This window comes from Sciurus carolinensis, chromosome 16, assembly GCF_902686445.1.
Source record: "Sciurus carolinensis chromosome 16, mSciCar1.2, whole genome shotgun sequence".
NCBI lineage: Eukaryota > Metazoa > Chordata > Mammalia > Rodentia > Sciuridae > Sciurus > Sciurus carolinensis.
Window position 1 is genome coordinate 64,580,015 of NC_062228.1, and position 18,133 is coordinate 64,598,147.

General features: G+C 59.2%; 2 protein-coding genes and 1 long non-coding RNA gene across 8 annotated transcripts in view; 1 reads left to right on the plus strand and 2 right to left on the minus strand.

Annotated features, from left to right (window-relative positions):
- The window catches only part of LOC124966905 (leukocyte immunoglobulin-like receptor subfamily A member 6), a 193,721-nt gene that overhangs the window by 75,868 nt on the left and 99,720 nt on the right, over window positions 1-18,133 (plus strand). The window lies entirely within an intron of this gene.
- Window positions 5,581-17,536, minus strand: LOC124966929 (forkhead box protein D1-like). 5 transcript variants are annotated; one of them, XM_047528830.1, is made up of 9 exons: window positions 16,355-16,401; window positions 16,005-16,145; window positions 15,141-15,297; window positions 14,587-15,025; window positions 7,118-7,240; window positions 6,982-7,023; window positions 6,861-6,898; window positions 6,633-6,712; window positions 5,581-6,182 (listed from the first exon to the last, which is right to left on the minus strand). In XM_047528830.1, exons 4-9 carry the CDS (start codon window positions 14,925-14,927, stop codon window positions 6,153-6,155), a joined length of 654 nt encoding a protein of 217 aa, XP_047384786.1. In that variant the 5' UTR covers window positions 14,928-15,025; window positions 15,141-15,297; window positions 16,005-16,145; window positions 16,355-16,401; the 3' UTR covers window positions 5,581-6,152. The 5 variants fall into 5 exon arrangements, 1 of the variants encoding a protein (XP_047384786.1); XR_007105433.1 differs by lacking the exons at window positions 5,581-6,182; window positions 6,633-6,712; window positions 6,861-6,898; window positions 6,982-7,023; window positions 7,118-7,240 and adding an exon at window positions 12,054-12,358 and having other exon boundaries at window positions 12,760-15,025; window positions 16,005-16,131; window positions 16,355-17,536; XR_007105434.1 differs by lacking the exons at window positions 5,581-6,182; window positions 6,633-6,712; window positions 6,861-6,898; window positions 6,982-7,023; window positions 7,118-7,240 and having other exon boundaries at window positions 12,054-14,998; window positions 16,005-16,131; window positions 16,355-17,536.
- On the minus strand, window positions 8,736-11,571 carry LOC124966946 (uncharacterized). Of its 2 annotated transcripts, none has more exons than XR_007105437.1 (3): window positions 11,136-11,571; window positions 9,916-10,160; window positions 8,736-9,444 (listed from the first exon to the last, which is right to left on the minus strand). It is a non-coding gene; the product is annotated as an uncharacterized LOC124966946 (long non-coding RNA). The 2 variants fall into 2 exon arrangements; XR_007105436.1 differs by having other exon boundaries at window positions 9,916-10,175.

An 18,133-nucleotide genomic window follows, 5' to 3' on the forward strand; every position in this document is an offset into this window, starting at 1 on the left:
AGCGCTCCTGCGTTCAATTCCCAGTATCAAAAAAAAAAAAAAAAATAGTGATTGGACCTGGGTGTGCATAGTGCTCACACTAGAAATGGCTAGAAAACAGCTGAGCCGGGGAGACTTCTTTGGTCCCTCTAGGATTCCACAAGCCTCCGATTTTAGGGATGTGCTCTACTCTGATTGAGGGGGCCTTTGTACCCTCCCCACCCTACCACATACACACACAATAGATTAAGCATCTGTAAGAGAATATGGAGTTTCCTTCCAATTATTCCACATGTTTATTCTTGTATACATTTTAAAAATCAGTCATTTTGAGGGTCTTGGGATAATCCCAGCTACTTGGAGGCTGAGGCAGGAGGATCATAAGTTCCAGGCCAGCCTGGCCAATTCAGTGAGACCCTGTTCAAATTAAAAAAAAAACAAAACAAACTGTGAGTTCTGGGCTGTATCTCAGTGGAAGAGCGCTTGCCTAGCATGCACGAGGCCCTGCACTCCAACCCAGCACTGCAAAACTAGAATGAAAAGGCAGAGAAAGGAAAAGGAAAGAAGAATCAATCTTTCCCAGCACCTGAAAACATGAGGATGGACCTTCTCCTGCTCATTCAGAACCACAAGGAGAAGATTGAGTAGATGAATCATTTTGTAGAGCTTTGAGCAGGTCACTCGCTTGAGGAGGTTTGAAGGACAATGCCTACTTCTTATCCCAAGTAAAGCTGTGCAGATGCCTGGGGCAGAGCCCAGACGTCCCAGGGTGAAAGCAAGTCTGCCCAGGTGGCTTCCGTGGAGCAGGCAAGGCCTGCATTCAGGGCCTGGCCTAGGACAGCCGCGTGCAGACTCTGGCTCAGCGGGTCTGTGTCGGGCTGGGCTCTGCAGGGCCCTGTGGGTGCCGTGCCTCACCTTCCACATCCAGGGCCAGGGCGCTACCTGCGACGTGCACAGGGACAGCAAGCACAGCCAGGGACAGATTCCAGCCTGGAGAAGATTTTGCCAGCAGTCTTCAGACTGAGGAAGGAGGAAAATGGAAGGGAGGGAGGGAGGGGTGGCTGGAGCAGGAGGCGAGACTCGCAGGTGTCCCCGGAAGGGAAGGCAGCCTCCTTCTGTAGCACAGGGAGGCCACCTCACAAAGCTACCAAAGGCCGTCGGCAGGAAGGAGAAGGCAGAGGTGGATGTCGGGAGGCTCTGAATCTGGAGCTGAACCTGGAGCTGGGTGTCGGGGCTTCAGGAGGCTGGAGAAGCTAAAGGTGGACAAGGAGGCGGAGCCCAGACAGGTGCATGGATTTCCTCGCCCCTGCTGCCTCCACCGGCCTCCCCAGCCTGCGGGCACTGCCTGTGCTCGGAGCCGTGGAGGTTGGTGCTGGAGGCCTCTGGGGTGGACCACCAGCCGAGCTCGAGCTCACCCTCCTGCCCAGTGTGTCTCCTCAGCGCCGACGCCCAACACAAACACTGGGTGCTTAAAACTTGGGTGACATGTGGCTCTGGTCCTGTGTGAGGTGTGGCGTGTTATTGGAGAACTGAAGAGGTGGGAGGAGAGGAGCACACGTGTGGACCCTCACGCCCGCGTTCACGGTCGGGACAGCTTCGCACCTTCCACCATGAAGCTAGGACACCCTGGAGTCCTCAGGCCACCTGCCGCCCAGCAACAGGAGTGGGCGACAGACTCTGCCGTGAGCGGTGCTGCCCGGGTAGGAGTGGGGCGCCCACGGCCCTCACTCAGCCTGGACCCACCGAGTCCGTCTGGACGTCCAGGCCTCTGGCTGTGCTCGGCCGTCTCCTCCTCTTCCTCGGTCTCTCTCCAACGCCCCCGCCCTGGAGGGTGTCCTGAGATGCCCCTTCCTCCAGACAGCCCTCCGTCACGCAGGACGTGGGCCTCCTGACGTGGGTGAGGCTTCCAGCCCACGTTTGGAGACGAGACCGATGCCAGGGACCACGTGGAGCCACAGCATCCCAGCATGGCCTCTGCCTCCTCTCTCTGCTGGAGCAGTCTCCCGCTGGCCACAGGCCACATGTCACACCAGGGCTGCCCACAGTGCCTTCGCTGACCCTAGAGGCCTGCGTCTGACCAGGTGCAAGGAGGACGTGGAGGAGGATGCTGCCCACGTCCACGTAGGGCCTGGAGGGCAGCGACGTGGGCTGTGGGTGACCTTGGTCCTTCCCGTCTCAGCCAACCTGGCTCCTGGTCAAGTGAGCCCCGGGCACTTCAGATTGTGCTCTGTGCACTGGTGGGCTCAGCGTCTGCAAGGCAGGAGGGGGTGTTGATCCCTCCACGTGCCATATGTGCTCCCCAGCAAGGCCCAGACCCCACATCACCCCTTCACGAAACGCTCCTGTTGGCCAAACCGTGCTCCTGCTTCCCCAAACTCTTTCCACCTTGACCTGGCTTTGGGCCTCTGTCCTGTCCTCCTCCAACCAGGATCCTGCTGGGTCACCATAGTCCTCCTGCTCAACCCAGGTATCTGAAGGGGTCCCCTCCCCCACCAGGCCACTACCTGTCAATGATTCCAAATGCTGCCTCCTGGGAACGCTGGCAGGCAGTAAGGGTGCATTATTAGATGTCTCGGCTTTGAGAGGGGGCGTGTTCTCAGCTGAATGAGCTACAAACCCATGATGGTCCAAGAGGTGTGAGGGTGGAAGGTGCCTTTGAGGTAAGTGAGTAAGTGAGTGAAAAACTCTGTAGGAGGGAGCCTCTGGACTGGGGAAGAAGATCAAGTGTGCATGGAAAATCCGCAGAAATAAAGACGAGTCTCCGGCATTGTGTCCAGCACTTTCCATTCACTGGACTCTGCTCTATTTTGTTAAAGCATCATTAAAAATGTGAGGGACATTTCAGTCCTTAGGAAGTTAAAACGGGAGAAGTAGTGCTGAGTGAGAGTACAGGGGCTGTCACAGATTGTGTGCAGGTGTGTGAATGTGTGCATGTGTGCATGTGTGTGTGCAGGTGTGTGAATGTGTGCATGTGTGTGCACAGGTGTGCGTGCAGGTGTATGAATGTGTGCATGTGTGTGTGCATGTGTGTGTGCAAATGTGTGAATGTGTACATGTGTGTGCAGTTATGTGTGCAATGTGTGCATGTGTGTGTGCAGGTGTGTGTGCGGGTGTATAAATGTGTGCAGGTGTGCATACAGGTGTGTGAATGTGTGTGCAGGTATGTGTGCAGGTGTGCATGGAGGTGTGTGAATGTGTGCAGCTGTGTGTGCAGCTGTGTGAATGTGTGTGCAGGTGTGTGAATGCCTGCATGTGTGTGCAGGTGTGCATGCAGGTTGTGAATGTGTGCAGGTGTGTGTGCAGGTGTGTGAATGTGTGTGCAGGTGTGTGTGCAGGTTGTGAATGTGTGCAGATGTGTGTGCAAGTGTGTGAATGTGTGTGCAGGTGTGTGTGCTGGTGTGTGAATGTGTGCATGTGTCTGCAGGTGTGTGAATGTATGTGCAGGTTTGAATGCAGGTTGTGAATGTGTGCAGGTGTGTGTGCAGGTGTGTGGATGTGTGTGCAGGTGTGCCTGCAGGTGTGTGAATGTGTGCAAGTGTGTGCAGGTGTGTGTGCAGACATGTGAACGTGTGTGCAGGTGTGCATGCAGGTTGTGAATGTGTTTAGGCATGCATGCAGGTTGTGAATGTGTGCGGATGTGTGTGCAGGTGTGTGAATGTGTGTACAGGTGTGTGTACAGGAGTGTGAATGTGTGTATGTGTGTGGAGGTGTGCATGCAGGTTGTGAATGTGTGTAGGCATGCGTGCAGATTGTGAATGTGTGCAGGTGTGTGTGCAGGTGTGTGAATGTGTGTGCAGGTGTGTGTGCAGGTGTGTGAATGTGTGTGGAGGTGTGCGTGCAGGTTGTGAATGTGTGCAGGTGTGTGCAGTTGTGCGTGCAGTTTGTGAATGTGTGCAGATGTGTGTGCAGGTGTGTTTGCAGATCATGATGCAGCTTGGTTCCGCACAAGAAATGAAACGTCTCTGATCCGATCTGGTAAGCTGCCCTCCTCCATCACAGCGAACACGCCTGCCCCACAGGTTCAAAGGTAGCTCTTCCCAGTCACGATGGACACACTCTCTAGGTCTGGTCCATCTGTCTCCCTCTCCTCAGCTCCTTCTCTGGGTGGTGTCCTGGACAGGGAGCAGGCAGTGCAGGTGATGTTGCAGTGGGCAGCTGTGTCCTGCCGCTGGTCCTCTGGTCTGAGCTGACCAAGGTCTCACTTGCTCACCAGGTGTAGGAGGCCACCTGTGCCTGTGGGCAATGGTTGGGGGGTTCCCCTCCCCTTCCTGCTCCCTTGGACCCAGGGACACTTGTAGAGGACTGGGCGTCCATTTCGCTCAAGGTCCTGGACGTCTGTGAACATATGCTCCCGCCCCATCTGATCAGGTGGGCTCCCTCCTTGACTGGCCTGCAGGGCTCCCTGGAGTTGGTCACCAGACATGCCTCCCAGAACTGGGAAACGGGTACCGAGTCAAGGTGGCCCCTCCCTCCACTAGTCACACCGCGACTCTGGGTTTCTAGCACCACTTGCTGCTGGGACTGCTGGGCGCGCCGGTGAGCTGGCATCTGTGTCCCCAGGTGAGATCAGGAGGAAGGCCAGACCTGCCCCTGCTGTGCTGTCCCTCCCTGGCCCTCCTCCTCCCACCGCCCCTCAGAAAGGAGACGCGGGGTCCTGTTTAACTTCTGTCCCGCTTTCCCGAGGCTGCGGGGCCGCGCTGGGGGTCGGCACTGGGGGTCGCGGGGCCTGGTGCGCACCTGTGCTGGGGGTGGAGGGATCGCAGCTGTCTGATCCGGGTCCACCCTCTGCGAGAGCCGCCAGCCAGCTGTCGGTCCCCGCGCCAGCAGGACTCTTGGGGAAACATCCAGGGACAGACGCGGAGAGCAGCTGGACCCCGCGACACAGGACCTCGGTCCCACTGGGGCAGAAAAAGACACAGGGCTGGGCAGGAGGCAGAGCCCGGGAAAGCCCGCCGCAGGGCGAGCCGAAAACGCAAGGCAGACAAAGGAAGCTCGTGGGGCGGACACTGGCTCTGAGCTGGGCGAGGCCCCGGGCGCTGGGGTCAAGGGACAGGCTGCCTGCCCTGATGTGGACTTCGAACCACCGAGATGGCCAACGCCGGTGGAAGAGCAGGCTGTTTCCGTTCACTCTGTCACACACACACGCGCACACACACACGCACACACACACGCACACTTTTCTTTTTAAGGGGCTCCCAGGAATCACGGCTTATTTAGCTTGACATTATTTCCTCACACAGTTCTCGGCTGGGTTTTGTTGGTCCGTCTGTTTTATGTGGTGCTGGCGATTGAACGCAGGGCCTCGTGTAGCCTGGCAAGCGCTCCGCCCCTGAGCCACATCCCCCGCCCCAAGCTTGAGCTCGTTCTGTAACAGGTATGCAGGACCCTCTTATTTCCTTCTTTTCTTTAATTGACGGTTGTGTACATATGTTTGATATCCCGTGAAGGGCTTATAATTTTAAGACATGCACACGCTACAAAAATGTTTCTGTTCCTTTGGGGTTTTTATTTGTTTTTGTTTTTGTGTTTTGTTTGTTTGTTTGTTTGCTTTGGAGACAGGCACACACATTAATCAAAGGAGGCGCTCCCGCCCCCTAGTGGTCGGCACGATACTTTTCTATTTTAATCTGAAACAGGAGAAAACCCCACCCTGTGAGTGGCCACCCAAGATCAGGCTCAGCTCTCAGCCGCCTGAGTGTAGCCCAGTATCAGGGTCAGCAGTGGAATTCAGGGGGGCTTTAGGGGACACTGAGCATCATCAGTATGTCGTCTCAGAAGTACGTGACCGTGGCTGGGTCTCTGGAAACAGCCAGGAGACTGTGGCTGGTCCTCTGGAAGTAGCTGCAACAGCCTCTCTAACAGCTGGTCAGTTGTGGCAGGGGCACCTGGTTAACGAATCTCCTAGATGCTGCTCAGAGACCTTCAGGCTCCAGCTGCTGGCTCCAGCGGAGCTGGCTGGCTGACTTTCCAGACCTGGGTGACTCCAGTGGGAAGTCCTCCAATGGTTGTTTCAGGCTTTTGCAAGAGTGACACGGTGTGTCCTCAGGCACAGGAGTCAGGTGGCCTGGAGTCAGTGTCTGGCGAGGGCCGCGTATGTGCTGGACTCTGTGGTCAGTGGAGACACAGCTTGGCTGCCCCTTCTGTGAGGGCTCGGTGGTCCAGCTGAGCATACGTCACCTCCTGGGGTCTCCTGCAGCAGGGGTCTGAGGAGGGGGGCCCACGGTGAGGGTGGGGCTGTGGGGTGGAGGACTGGGCAGCCACCTCCCTGGGCCCTTCTCCTGGAGCACATCACGCAATCCCCACACAGGGAAGCAGACAGTGTAGGTAAGACAACTAGAAGGTACAGAAGTGATGGCAGGTCACCACTGAAGCCACAGAAGACAGTGTGGCCTCCGCTCACCCCCTGCTGACTTCCCTCTGGGGAGAGCCAGCTGCTATGGGTGTGTCACCTTGGACGTGAGTCCTCCTTCCAGTCAGGCCTGCAGATTACTGCAGCCTGTAGACCCTTCTGCTGCAGCTTCATGAGACCTGAGCCAGAACCAGCCAGTGCAGCTGCTCCCAAATTCCTGACCCAGGACCTGGAGACAGTGTTGCTGGGCTGCCAAGCCTGGGGACTTGGTTATGCAGTGGGAGATGACCAACCCAAGACTTACAGAGTGGCCGGTATCACTGCCCTTCTCAGGAAGTCCACCAGCTGTGGCCGGTTCTGGAGAGAAGACACATGGTCCGTTCCCTGGGGTGCACATCAGAAGATAGGTGTGACAGATCTCATTCTGCGCCCACCTAGGACCTCCCAGAAAGGCCCTACCCCTTCTCCTCCCCCGCTGCCTCCTGACCCATTGAGTCCCCCCTTCCCCTCCCCAGGCCTGTCAGCCCTTTACCTGGTGACCTCTCTCGGCTGCCCACAGCCAGGCCCAGCCTGTGCGAAAAGAACAAATCAGTACTGGGGCAGCCAGGCGGCTGAGGACTGGGCGGGGCGGGGGTCACTCCCAGGGGTCTCACCTCTCCTGTGGCCTCTGCAACTGGCCCTTGCCACCAGGGGACCTGAGGACAGTTGGGGTCTGAGTTGAGGAGGGAGACCTTGCTCCCAGCGCCCAACAGCCCACCCAGACTGCCCCTCCCTGCCCCCGAGTCCTACCCTGTCTCCTCCGATGCTGGCGATGGAGACAGAAGAGGAGGAGGAGGAGGCAAGGGAGGAAGGCCAGGGAGACCCCGATGAGAATGTGGAGGTGCTCTGTGGTCAGCTGCAGAGCAGGTGTGTCTGGGAAGGGGACGGTGGTCAGAGCGTGCATTTACTGAGCGCCGCTGCAGGGCGCCCAGTGCCGTGCGGGTCAGGCCGTGCGTCTGTGGGGACCTCTCGCAGTGGTGCTGCCCTGGGAGCCAGCCTCCCAGCTGACCCAGGGCCCAGGGCAGCCGCCCTCTGTGCACAGGGACGCACTCTCCCCGGCAGAGCCTGAATCCCACCCCCTCAGAGGCACACCCCAGGCCCGTGTCACCAGCGTCGTCCCTGTCCTCGGAAGGCAGCTGTGCAGCTCCTGAGGAGGAGGAGCATGGAGGAGAGGGTCGGAGGCCAGAGCTGGACAGAGCCGGCTGGCCGCTCCTCCCCACCCACCTGCCCCCCGCAGGACCCTGGGCTCCTCCCTCTGGACCAGCGCTGTCCAGATGGGCTTCCCCACATCTGTGCTGCCCATGCAGCGGCACCAGCGGCTGCGGACGCTCAGATGTAACCAGAGGGAAGGGAAGGAGAGGCGGTCCTCCCTGCACTGGCCACGCTCCAAGGACTCAGCGGCCAGCGTGGCCAAGGCCATCCCTCCTGCACCAGGCAGAGACAGACGCTGCCTCCTCACCAAGCCCTGCTGGACGGCGTCTCCCACCATGCTGTCTGCACCTCGCAGACATGGACACCAGGAGGAAGAGTGGAACCCGGGCCAGCCCCTCCTGGTCCCCGACCCAGGGCAGGCCCCATCTCTACGGTCATCTGTTCCTCAGAGCAGCCCCTGACCAGGGGAATCCAAGCACAGAGCTCCCGCCCCTCAGCTCACTGCCCCACCACGTGGGGACCAGATGAGGTCCTGGGGGCTCAACCAGCACAGAGAGGGACCCCTGCCTCCCCTTCTCCCGGGTGGCACCCTTCACTCTCTGCTCCCAAGGCTGCGTCTTTAATGTCCTTGAAGAAAGGTAGACCAAGCCGGGTGCCGTGGGGCACACCTGCAATGCCAACAGCTCAGGAGACTGGGGCAGGAGGATCATGAGTTCAAATCCAGCCTCCGCAACTTGGTGAGACCCTAAGCAACTCAGCCAGACCCTGTCTCAAAATAAAAAGCAAAAAGGACTGGGATGTGACTCAGTGGTTAAGCGCCCTGAGTTCAATCCCTAGTACAAAAAAAAGAAAGAAAGTCAGATCACTGTTCCCTCAGAGGCCCTACCCTCAACATCTTGACCCCACGAAGGATCCAAGGTCCCGCCCTGTTCTCCACCATCACGGCCTCTGCTTTCTGACCATAAGATGCACTACAGGTTAAAATCATATGTATGCAGTGTGTGCGACCAGCATTTCCACAGCGTGAATTCTACGTAAGGTCTGAACCACACGAAGGCACTCCCACCAGCCACGCTGCACTGTACATGTGTCCCCAGGAGGTCACCAGGGAGCCGAAGCCCTTCTGTGGCCTGGGGCAGCCTGCAGCGCCCAGCAAAGTCACATTCTGCATGGGTTTGCAGTCCACAGCCTAGCCGTGCCCTGCACCTGGCCATCAGGTGGGTAAGGGACTGCAGGGTGTCCCAGGGAGGACATGGGCTCAGGACACGGTGCCATGGGTAAGAGACAGGCCTCTGAACATGCTCACACTCAATATGTAAGTATATAGTTGAAATTATGCACTTCTGATCTCTACTAATAATTTAATCCATGCAGAAAATGTAATCAGCCGTAATAGTCACTTATTTTAATATATAAGTGATGTTCAATTCTGTAATTGTACATATGTAGTACATAATCATATGGGGTTTATTTGTTTATGTTAATTACAGTAACAAATTGTTAGCACAGTGTAACCGCATGCCTCTACCTGTAATGCGCACTCGTATGCTGTTAAGTCGACTCCAGTGCTGGTGTCTTTACCATGCACGTGTATGTCACATGACCGTGATCTAAGCGACAGATCTGAAGCCACATGACGACCTGCAGATTCGGGTCTGCGTGTGCACCTGCACTAGCGGGACTTCTGTGTTCGCTGACATCAAGTCTCCCCACTGACGCTCACAAGTCAGGCGGCTTCTCTTGGCTCTGGGTGGTGGTCAGCTTGCCGCCCTGGGTGCCTGGGACCAGCGATGGGGACGGGTGCCAGCTGGTGACAGAGGCGGCCTCTCTCCAGGTGCCCCGGGGGCTGGGCTGGCTTGTGCGCCCTGAGGATCCACCTGCACCCTCTGAACAGCTCCTGGCAGGGCCTCCTTTTATGGCTCACCCTGCACTCGTTAAACCAAGATGCAGAAGGTTGGGGGAACTGCCCGGGGCCCAGAGGGCAGGGGCAGGCAGTGCCGGCAGGGGACCCTGAACCACGCTGCGCCGCAGGCCCGGGGCCCTCTGCCTGGCTCCTCCACCACGGCCTCCACCTGCCTGCTGGCACCACTGGGCCCCTGCCCACCTGCCTGGGCTCAGGGCTCAGCCTCACAGACAGTCGCCAGGTTCAGGTGAGAGGGCCTCACCCTGGAAATGAGGTGCATGGGGAAGGGTCTGCGACTGCTCCTCCGCACCAAGGTCCCTGCCACCACCCACAAGGGGGGCTGGACCCTCCAAGGCCCCGGGAGCGGGCAGAGCTTCACCTACTGGGCCCAGCACCGGCAGAGCCAGGGAGACGCCGGGACTTGATCCCTGCCACCTTCCTCAGGCCGCGCCTCTCCCCAGGGCACCTTCCTCAGGGGCCACTAAGAACTTACCCTCCTCTCAGGGTCTGGGTTTGGGCGGTGGGTCCTGGGGCTCCACGCTGAGTGGCCAGCAGTGAGGCCCGGCCCCTGGGGAGCGTCTAGCTGGGGTCCCCTGGGCTGGTTCTGCCCCGGCCCCTCCAGGCCTGTGCCTTCGGCAGAGAACCGGAGTCTCTGCACGTTGGAAGTGGGGAGGCGCTGCAGGGGCCGCCTGCTCCGGCCTCCCGGGGTTGTTGTGGCCTTCAGTGCTGCAGCGGAGCCTGGCGCAGAGTCACCTGCATCAGGGACACCCCGGAGCCTGGGACGGGGTCCCTCACGATGGCCTTCCCAGAGCTCGACTCCAAGGCCAGCGGGAGGGCTGGGCCCCGAGCCTCCACCCCACCCAGAGCCCTAGCGCCCCTCCAGCCGCCAGTCACCTGCAGAGGAACGGGCTCTGTGGGGACCTGCAGGCTGCAGGGGCTTTGACAAACGGGTGGGCGAAGGCAGGAGCTTATTGTTTAGAGCCGGTCCTGCCAGCCTGGCCCTCTCCTCCCTCAGCATTAAGCAGAGGACACATCCGGCCATCGCTGGGCCCCAGACAGTGTCCTAAGACTCCTGAAGAGCAGAACCGGGGGACAGGAGAGAAAACCGCTTCCCCTCCACCCTGCGGGCAGTCTCTCCCTCAGCTTCTCCCACCGGCTTGCCCTGCAGGACCTCACACGGTCAGCACTGGGCAGCTCCTCTGGCCTGGGAAACATGCAGGTGGGGCAGTGCTGCCCTGGGCCCTGACCAGGACATTCTGGGGCTGAGCACCCACAGGGCACAGGCCATCGGGGCCCACAGCTTCCAGGTGCACCACCCTGCCCTGCTCAGGGGCACCCCTGGGCCAGGCGACCTGCCCAGGGGAGGGGACCACACCAGAGGGATGTATTCTTGGGGCCACCACAGGCACTGGTCCAGTGGATAGGACAGTGAACTCACCGTCTGAGTGAGGAGACACTGGTTCTGGAAGGGGTCTGCCCCCAACCATCTCTGGGGACTCCTCCCCACATAGCAGCAGGCCCAGCTCCATGTCCAGCCCATGCTGGAGCTGTGTCCATGTCACCCAAAGTGACCCTTGAGACCAGGGCTGCAGGGACCTCAGGGCATGGGGACTGAGGGGACAACATGCAGAGGGAGGGGCTTGGGGTCAGGAGGAGGCAGGGAGGCTGTGGACAGGAGGGCAGCTGGGACAGGGTCCAGGACCTGGGACACACCTGATGGCTGAGCTGGGACGCGGCTGGGGACCTGGGTGGCGTCCTCACTGCTCAGCACCAGCTGCAAGTCTTCACTGAGCTCAGACCAAGGGGGCTTTAGGTATCAGCAGTGATGAAGCCCAGCAGGGTCCTCACTCATGGAGGGAAGAGGAGCCTGGCCTCTGCCTCAGAAGGTGAAGAGTTCCTCTGACCCCAGAACCGGGAACGTCCCTTCTTCTCCAGGCGGAACTCACCCTCTCCAGCAGGGCCTGGCACACGAGGGTCACGGGCCACCCCAGGGGATCACAGAGCCCGGTCAGCAGAGAGGGAGGGTCTGGGCAGGACCCCAGGAGGAAGCAGAGCAGCCTCAGCCTCCACTGGGAGGAGCTGCTGGGCCACAGATTTAATTTTAGGTGCACCAAAGTTCTTGGTCAGTTACATTTCCACTCATTCTGTCTCCTTTTCAAGTCCCCTCCCCATGTTCCCTCCCCATGTCCCCTTCCTATGTGCACCTCTCTGTGTCCCCTCTCTGTCCCCTCCCTGTGTCCCTTCCCCATGTCCCCTTCCTCTGTCCCTCCTGTGTTCACCCTACCTGCTCCTGCAGCTGCTCTCCCACCTGGTGAGGAGGACCTGAGCTGGGTGCATCCCGGCCTGGCTCGGGGTCCCCAGGAGGCCTTGGGCACCCTAACCCTGGTGTGTCTGTGCCCACCCGCCCACCCTGCCCTGGGCCAGGTCCAGGGGCCTCTGCTGAGCCGCTGCCTTGGGGTGTCCCCTGCACCAGCCACTGCTTCTCAGCCTGTTGGCATTTGCTGGCTGTTACCCTGCTGCACAGCTGGCCTCCTGCTCCCACCCCCTCTGCCCACTGGCTTGTCCACCCCCGGCCCAACCCCGTCCCTCTGCTCCCTCATCTCCCTCGGTCCTAGTCCCTTGTCTGTCCACTCAGAGCCGCTCTGTGTGTGCTGACAGTTCAGGAGCAGGAGAAGCACAGACGTGGCCTCGAGGAAGGGAGGACGGGCGGGTGGGTCCCTGTCCAGGTCCAGCTGTGACCCGGCACAAGTGTCCTTGGGCAGGTCAGGAAAAGAGGGCACAGGGGAGGTGGCGCCATGCTCCCTGGGACGAGGGGCACCTGGCTGAGACTGGGACGGGTGTCGTTCCTGCCCCCGCCCACAGGGCCAGCAGAGGGGAGAAGGCAGGGGCCTGGACACTCACCCTCCTGGTGTGGACCGCCTGGCCCAGGCAGAGCCCTGGAAGGGGAGCCCAGTGAGAAGCGTCCGGGTTCCCTGCGCAGCTGGGTCAGCGGGGCTTGGTGGACCTGGGCCTCAGCCTCCCGTGCTTCCCACACCATCCTCCGCCTCAGCGTGTCTGACCTTCCTCCTGCTCTGAGGTTCCCACACCTCCCAGGCCTCCCCTTCCAAGAGGTTCTCTGCTCCCTCGTCCTTCCCAAAGCTGGACACGTCCCCACACCCAGGTCCCTGCTTCTAGGAGCCAGTCCTCCCTGGACACTCTGAGCCTGGGCAGAGGTGAGGGGCAGCCTCAGGGGAGGGTCCCAGCGTGTCCTGGGCTGGCTGGGGTCAGGCCTCTGCAGGGAGGGGACTTGTTCCCCCCCGGTCACCTCTCAACTTCCAGTCCCCCCGCCAGGACTCACCAAGGGCCAGGAGGGCGGAGGTGCGGGGGGCCATGGCAGGCTCCTGCGGCCTCCCTGCCTGGAGCTGGGGCCCTGCAGCAGACACAGGGGACAGGATGCGCTGACTGGGCCCCCGTGGGGTTTCTACATCACAGAAAGAGGAGGAGGTCGCTGCCTCCTTTCCTCTCTTCCCACAGGGACAGAGGGAGGCCTCGGCTTCCTGGGACCTTTCTGACCCTGTGCTTGGATGTGCTGAGCGTCCCCTGACACGTGGCCTCACTGTAAAACTAGGGGACAAGGCAGAACACAGGCCCTGCCACAGACTGACTTGATGTCCCACCCAGCTTCACAGAGAGCGACCGTCGGTCCTGGGCAAGAGGAAGTCCCCAAAAGCTGGCATGTCCTCGTGTTCAGCGTGGGAAAGGCACCCCTGGTGAGCTGCATTTGACAAGGCTGGCCTTTGTCCCGATTGGTCAGGACATTCTGCCCCTGGAAGGTGTCCTAGTGCAGGTATAATCTTATTAAAAGGACAGGTGCTGGCAGGGACGTAGAAGAACTGGGTCCCTTGCACACTCTGGGGTGACTGAAGAATGTTCAGTCACCACGGAAAACTATAGAAGTTCCTCAAACAGTTAAAGCCAGATCTGCCATGTGAGCCAGCAATCCTGCTTCCGGGGACGTGAGGGAAGGAAACGCAATGAGTGTGTGCAAGAGTCGTCTGCACCCCCGAGCAGCTGGCACGAACCAGCACACCCGGCTTCACCACCTTATTTTTTAAACAAATTTCTTACTGGGAATAATTTTAGATTTGCTGAAAAGTTGCCAAGAAGTGGAGAGTTCCCGTATGCCCCCATCCGTCTCCCCGCATGTTCCCATTTTACAGAACCACAGTACATCCGTCAAGTCCAAAGAACGGCATGGTGGCGATGACTGGGGCCAGTCACTTCCCCATGAACTTCCACAAATGTGGACTTGGGAGTCCCCTTTCCTCGGAAGCCACACAGCCAACATTTGTCAGTTGCCTGTTACACCTTCGGTGTCTGAAATTCAGGAGTGAGTGGCGGGGCGTGCCGGCGCACACCTGTAGTCTCAGCGGCTCAGGAGGCTGATACGGGAAGATCCTGAGTTCAAGGCCAGCCTCGGCAACATAACGAGACCCCATCTCTTAATAAAGCACAAACAGGGCTCAGGATGTGGCTCAGTGGTGAAGCGCACACACACAAAAAATCAGGAGCGAGCAAAATACTACAGACACTGCCCTCAAGGGCATTCCTGAACCACCCAGGGAGACAAACTCAAGCAGCCAGTCACAAATGACTTGACCTCGGCCAGGGCGTCAGATTTAGGGTGAATTAGGGTAACACTGGCCAAGGCAGTGAGTTAACCCTCAGGCCCCAGGGGCTCCCACAAATGCATACTGTCCTGGGTGGAATCTGAATTTCCCTTCCAGGGAACACCAGTGTCCCCCGTGGACAGGTCCCGCCATCCTCCTGGAGGAAGATGACCTCTGCTTCCAGCCAACAGAAAGAGCAGGAGAGCGAGAGGACATCCACCCGCCTGCTGACCCGAGGGGACACGCACCGTCCTTGGTAATAAGGGGGCTCACACGTGGGTGCAAGGGAGACTGGGAAAACAGTCCCTGGTGGACGTCACTTCCCAGGAAGTCCACGAGCCCAGGAAAGGGAAAGCACACACTAGTTTTTCAGGTGAGCACCAGACATCTCTGCTCACGTGAAGAGCGGCAGAGCAGCGCCTCAGAGGATGCTCAGCAGATGAGCGCGTCCCAAGACCCCCAGCCGGGCAGCTGCGGAGACCCACTCCTGCGCTCGGTGGAACTGGGCCCCTCACCTGCGGGTGACAGCAGAGGGAGGCCCCCAGGCTCCCTGCAGAGAGCAGCCCAAGCTGCAACTCCCCGGAAGGCAAGGCGGCTGCCACAGACACCAGGATGCAGGAGAGGCGGAGCCAAGCTGTGGATTCTCCCCAGCTTCCCTGAGCTCGCTTCCTCGGGCCCATTCACGTCCTGGCCTCTGAATGTGAGGGGCAGACCTGAGGTTGGGCAGCCGCTGGGTACCCGTCCAGCTCCAAATCACCAGCCCTGCTCCGGGCTTCGCTGGACCAGGCATGTCCTGAACTGGCTGTGGCTCTGGGTGCAGTGGGCAAACTGGACATTTTCTGGAGTTCAGCGCCATCTCTGTCCTTGGGCCCCAGACGACGTTTGCCGTCTGCAGGGGCGATGAGGCCCGAGGCTTGCAGAACTCCTCTGGAGGAGGGAGACGCTGAGAATTATCTGGGTAGGAATTCAAATCTGGAGACATGAGCTCCGAACACTTGGAATTGGGACTCCAGAGTCACTCCCAAACTACGCCCGCCAGCTTTTCTGTGGGAGTGGATTAGGGACCCACCTTCACAGTTTAGGGACAACTTGCCCTCCTGGGCTCAGGTGGTGGGGCCCCGGCCGCCCGAGGAGGGGACTCCAGAGCGAAAATGCTCAGATCAGCGCTCAAAATTCGAACTTGATTAGGTGTCTCAGCTCCTGGTTCCACGCTGGGGCAGGGAGGCCTGAGGATTGGGTGGACACCGCACGGGTCAGGGAGAGACCTGCCTTCTGGTGTCCCGGCCTCCCGGCCTCCCGGCCTCCCGGCCTCCTGACCTCCCGGCCCACAGGCTTCCTCCTGCCGAGCAGACACGCCACATGGCACTGCCCCCACAGCCCTGGCCATGCTAACACAAGGCACAGGACGTGGCCGGGGCCTCAGCACAGTCGTCTGTGGGCTTCTGCCAGGTGTCCCATAGAAAGGCCTCGAGAGGTCTGGTTCCTCCTCTCTTACTTGAGGAGAACCGTCACCCTCAGACATCCCCGGACAGGCCTGTGTCCAGCCTGGATGTCACCTCTGACCCAGCACCAAGTCTACATGGGCGGCAAAGGCTGCCAGGTTCTGGAGAGGGAGGCTGGGAAATGGGACGTGAGTGACAGGACACCAGACTCAAGCCCGAGGCAGCACGGGGACCTTCACCAGGTCACCCAGGAGCCTGAGCAACCATCGACTGCCCCGCAGGGAACCACCTGCATGTCCTCAGGGTGTCTAGGAGGGCCTGGGTGGGGCGCACAGGTACTGGGGTTCACAATCCAGTGACCGGCCACTTCAAAACAGGCCACCTGGACTGCGAACAGCCCCTCAGGCACACATCTCTCATGTCACATGGGGGCCCCGGCTGGCGGCCGGGATGCTTCCAGGGTGTGGCCCCAGCTCCTGGCTCCAACGCACCCTGCGGCCCGCAGGAGGATGACAACCTGTACCCTCTTCTTTTCAAACCCACGAGCGGCACACGTCCCTGCTGGCCACGTTCCAGGGCCGTGAGTCAGCCAGGGGGCCCAAGGACGGCGGTGAGGACCTAAGCGGAGAGACCTGGGTGCTGTGACCACAGCTGCTGGAACCGTCAGAGCCCCAAAGGAAAGGGAACCCCGTGGCCCTGCGTGGAAAGGGAACTCGGTCTTGTGCGGGCAGCAGGAAGGCCACCGGGTGAGCAGGAGCCCAGGAGTGAGGAGCAGCCCCAGGGAAGCAGGTGCAGGGCTGAGGACAGGGCAGGTGGCTCTGCGGCCAGCAAAAAATCTTACCTGTTCCAAGGAGGGGAGTCAACTCCAGTGGGACAGTGACCGTTGGGCAGGACCGTCGGGAAGGCTGCCTGGAGATTCGGGTCGCTATCTTTAGGAATGTGGGAAGGATCTGCAGCATAATCAGGCATGATCATATTTCTGTCTAAATATATCTGCTTGAACCCTTCATGGAGACGGGATTGCAGAGGCAGTAAGAAACAGCAGGCTGGGGGTGGAGCTCAGTGGTACCGCAGCTCAGGCCTGGCATGCAAGGAAGGCGGAGAGGGAGGAAGGGAGAACAGCAGCTCACGTCTCCTGAGCCTGTACTGCAGCCCAGCACCGCTCGGAGCCCCAGGGACTCCGTTTGTGGACGCTTCTCCTGGAAGGAGGCCTACATGAGACAGGCATGCCTTTCGGGCCACTCGGGGACTGGGGCCCAGTACCCCTTTTCCTGTGCTCTGTGAACAGAATGTTCTTCTGCAGTCGGTAAAATAGCTCCTCTGTGGCTTGTGAGCCTGTCACCTCCTGGGTTCACAGAGTTGCTTGTTACTTTCTGTCACTGACCGATGATCTGGCTAGTGACTTCTTCTGCAAGGTTTGACCTTTAAGGTGTATGGCCAGCTTGACTGTGAGCATTTAAAAGACAGTGCTACACGCAGTGAAGACAGAAGTAGCTTCCTTTGTGACAGGTGCTCCATTCCCCCAAATAAAACTCTTCTCCTGGGATTTCAGATTTTGGTGTGCGATCTGAGTTCCTACATCCCTAAAAGGTTGCCGCAGGTTAAGGCCTCGGGTCTTGCAGCCCCGTGCAGTGACCCTTCACCCAGGTCTCATAGTTTTGTGAAGGTGTTTTTAAAGGTGTTATTGTTAGACCTGTTTTATAGATGGGAACACTAAGGCCCGGGGGTTAATGAGTCCAATAGGTACTGAAGCTTGAAGGTACTTGATAGATACTTTAGCTTGAAGCGGAGCGGTATTTCAACGCAGGCAAACTGGAGCTTACCTGTATTGCTCCACCATTATCTTCATTAAAGGGGGAAGAGCAGGTATTGATGGACCGGCTGGGAAGTCCCTGCCTTCCAGGGACAGATGAGGGGCTTGGATGGGGTGATGAGAGACCTGAGTGAATGCGTAACTGGGAGGCGGCTCCAAGGAAGCGCAGATGGAACTTTGGCTCCGGGGAACATCTCACTCGGTTATTTTAGACTTCAGTCTCACTTAAAAAAGAAAAAAAAGGAAAGGAAACAGAAGATGAACCAAAAATAAAGCCCAGCTGTTTGCGGCCCTGGACCACCCCCAAGGCAGAGGGAGGATGGGGATGCAGGAGGAGGAAAAGGAAGGGAGCCGGGCCTGCCTGGTGGGGAGGTCCTGCGCTGACAGCCTGCTCCAGAGCCAGCGGGGAGGGAGCTGAGCAGAAGCCAGCGCAGAGCTAGGAGACCAGGCAGAGACTGGAAATCCCAGGACAGGAAAACACAGGTGTGGAAGCTGTCAACTCGGCAAATTGGACTCTGTGGGGAGGAAAAGTGTGACTGGAAGAGGGGAGAGAAGAACCACCAGGACCAAAGCAGGCCTGGAGGACAGTCCAGAGCAGAGGCCTGCAGGGTCGTGGGGAGAAGGTCTGAGGCGTGTGACAGGCAGGATGAGGAGGCCGGGAGCCAGAAGCAACCTCCAGAGGGTGGATGTCAGCTGGCAGCTGATCCCAGATCCCACCCTTCACAGCTGACTTTCTTGGGTCTCCACCCATGGTGCTCCTCCTGCCCTGTCCCCCTTTCAGCTCGACAGAATTCTACTCTTCCAGTT

Bases quoted from the DNA above. Each gene is read 5' to 3' on its own strand.
- LOC124966929 (XM_047528830.1), bottom strand. From the start codon at position 14,927: ATGGCGCTGAACTCCAGAAAATGTCCAGTTTGCCCACTGCACCCAGAG. The intron at 7,241-14,586 runs GTGAGGGGCCCA...TCCCCTTCCCAG, and splicing joins CCCTCTGCTGTCACCCGCAG to ACACACCTGCTCTGCAGCTG. The intron at 6,183-6,632 runs GTAAGTCTTGGG...CCCCCTCCTCAG, and splicing joins GCAGTGATACCGGCCACTCT to ACCCCTGCTGCAGGAGACCC.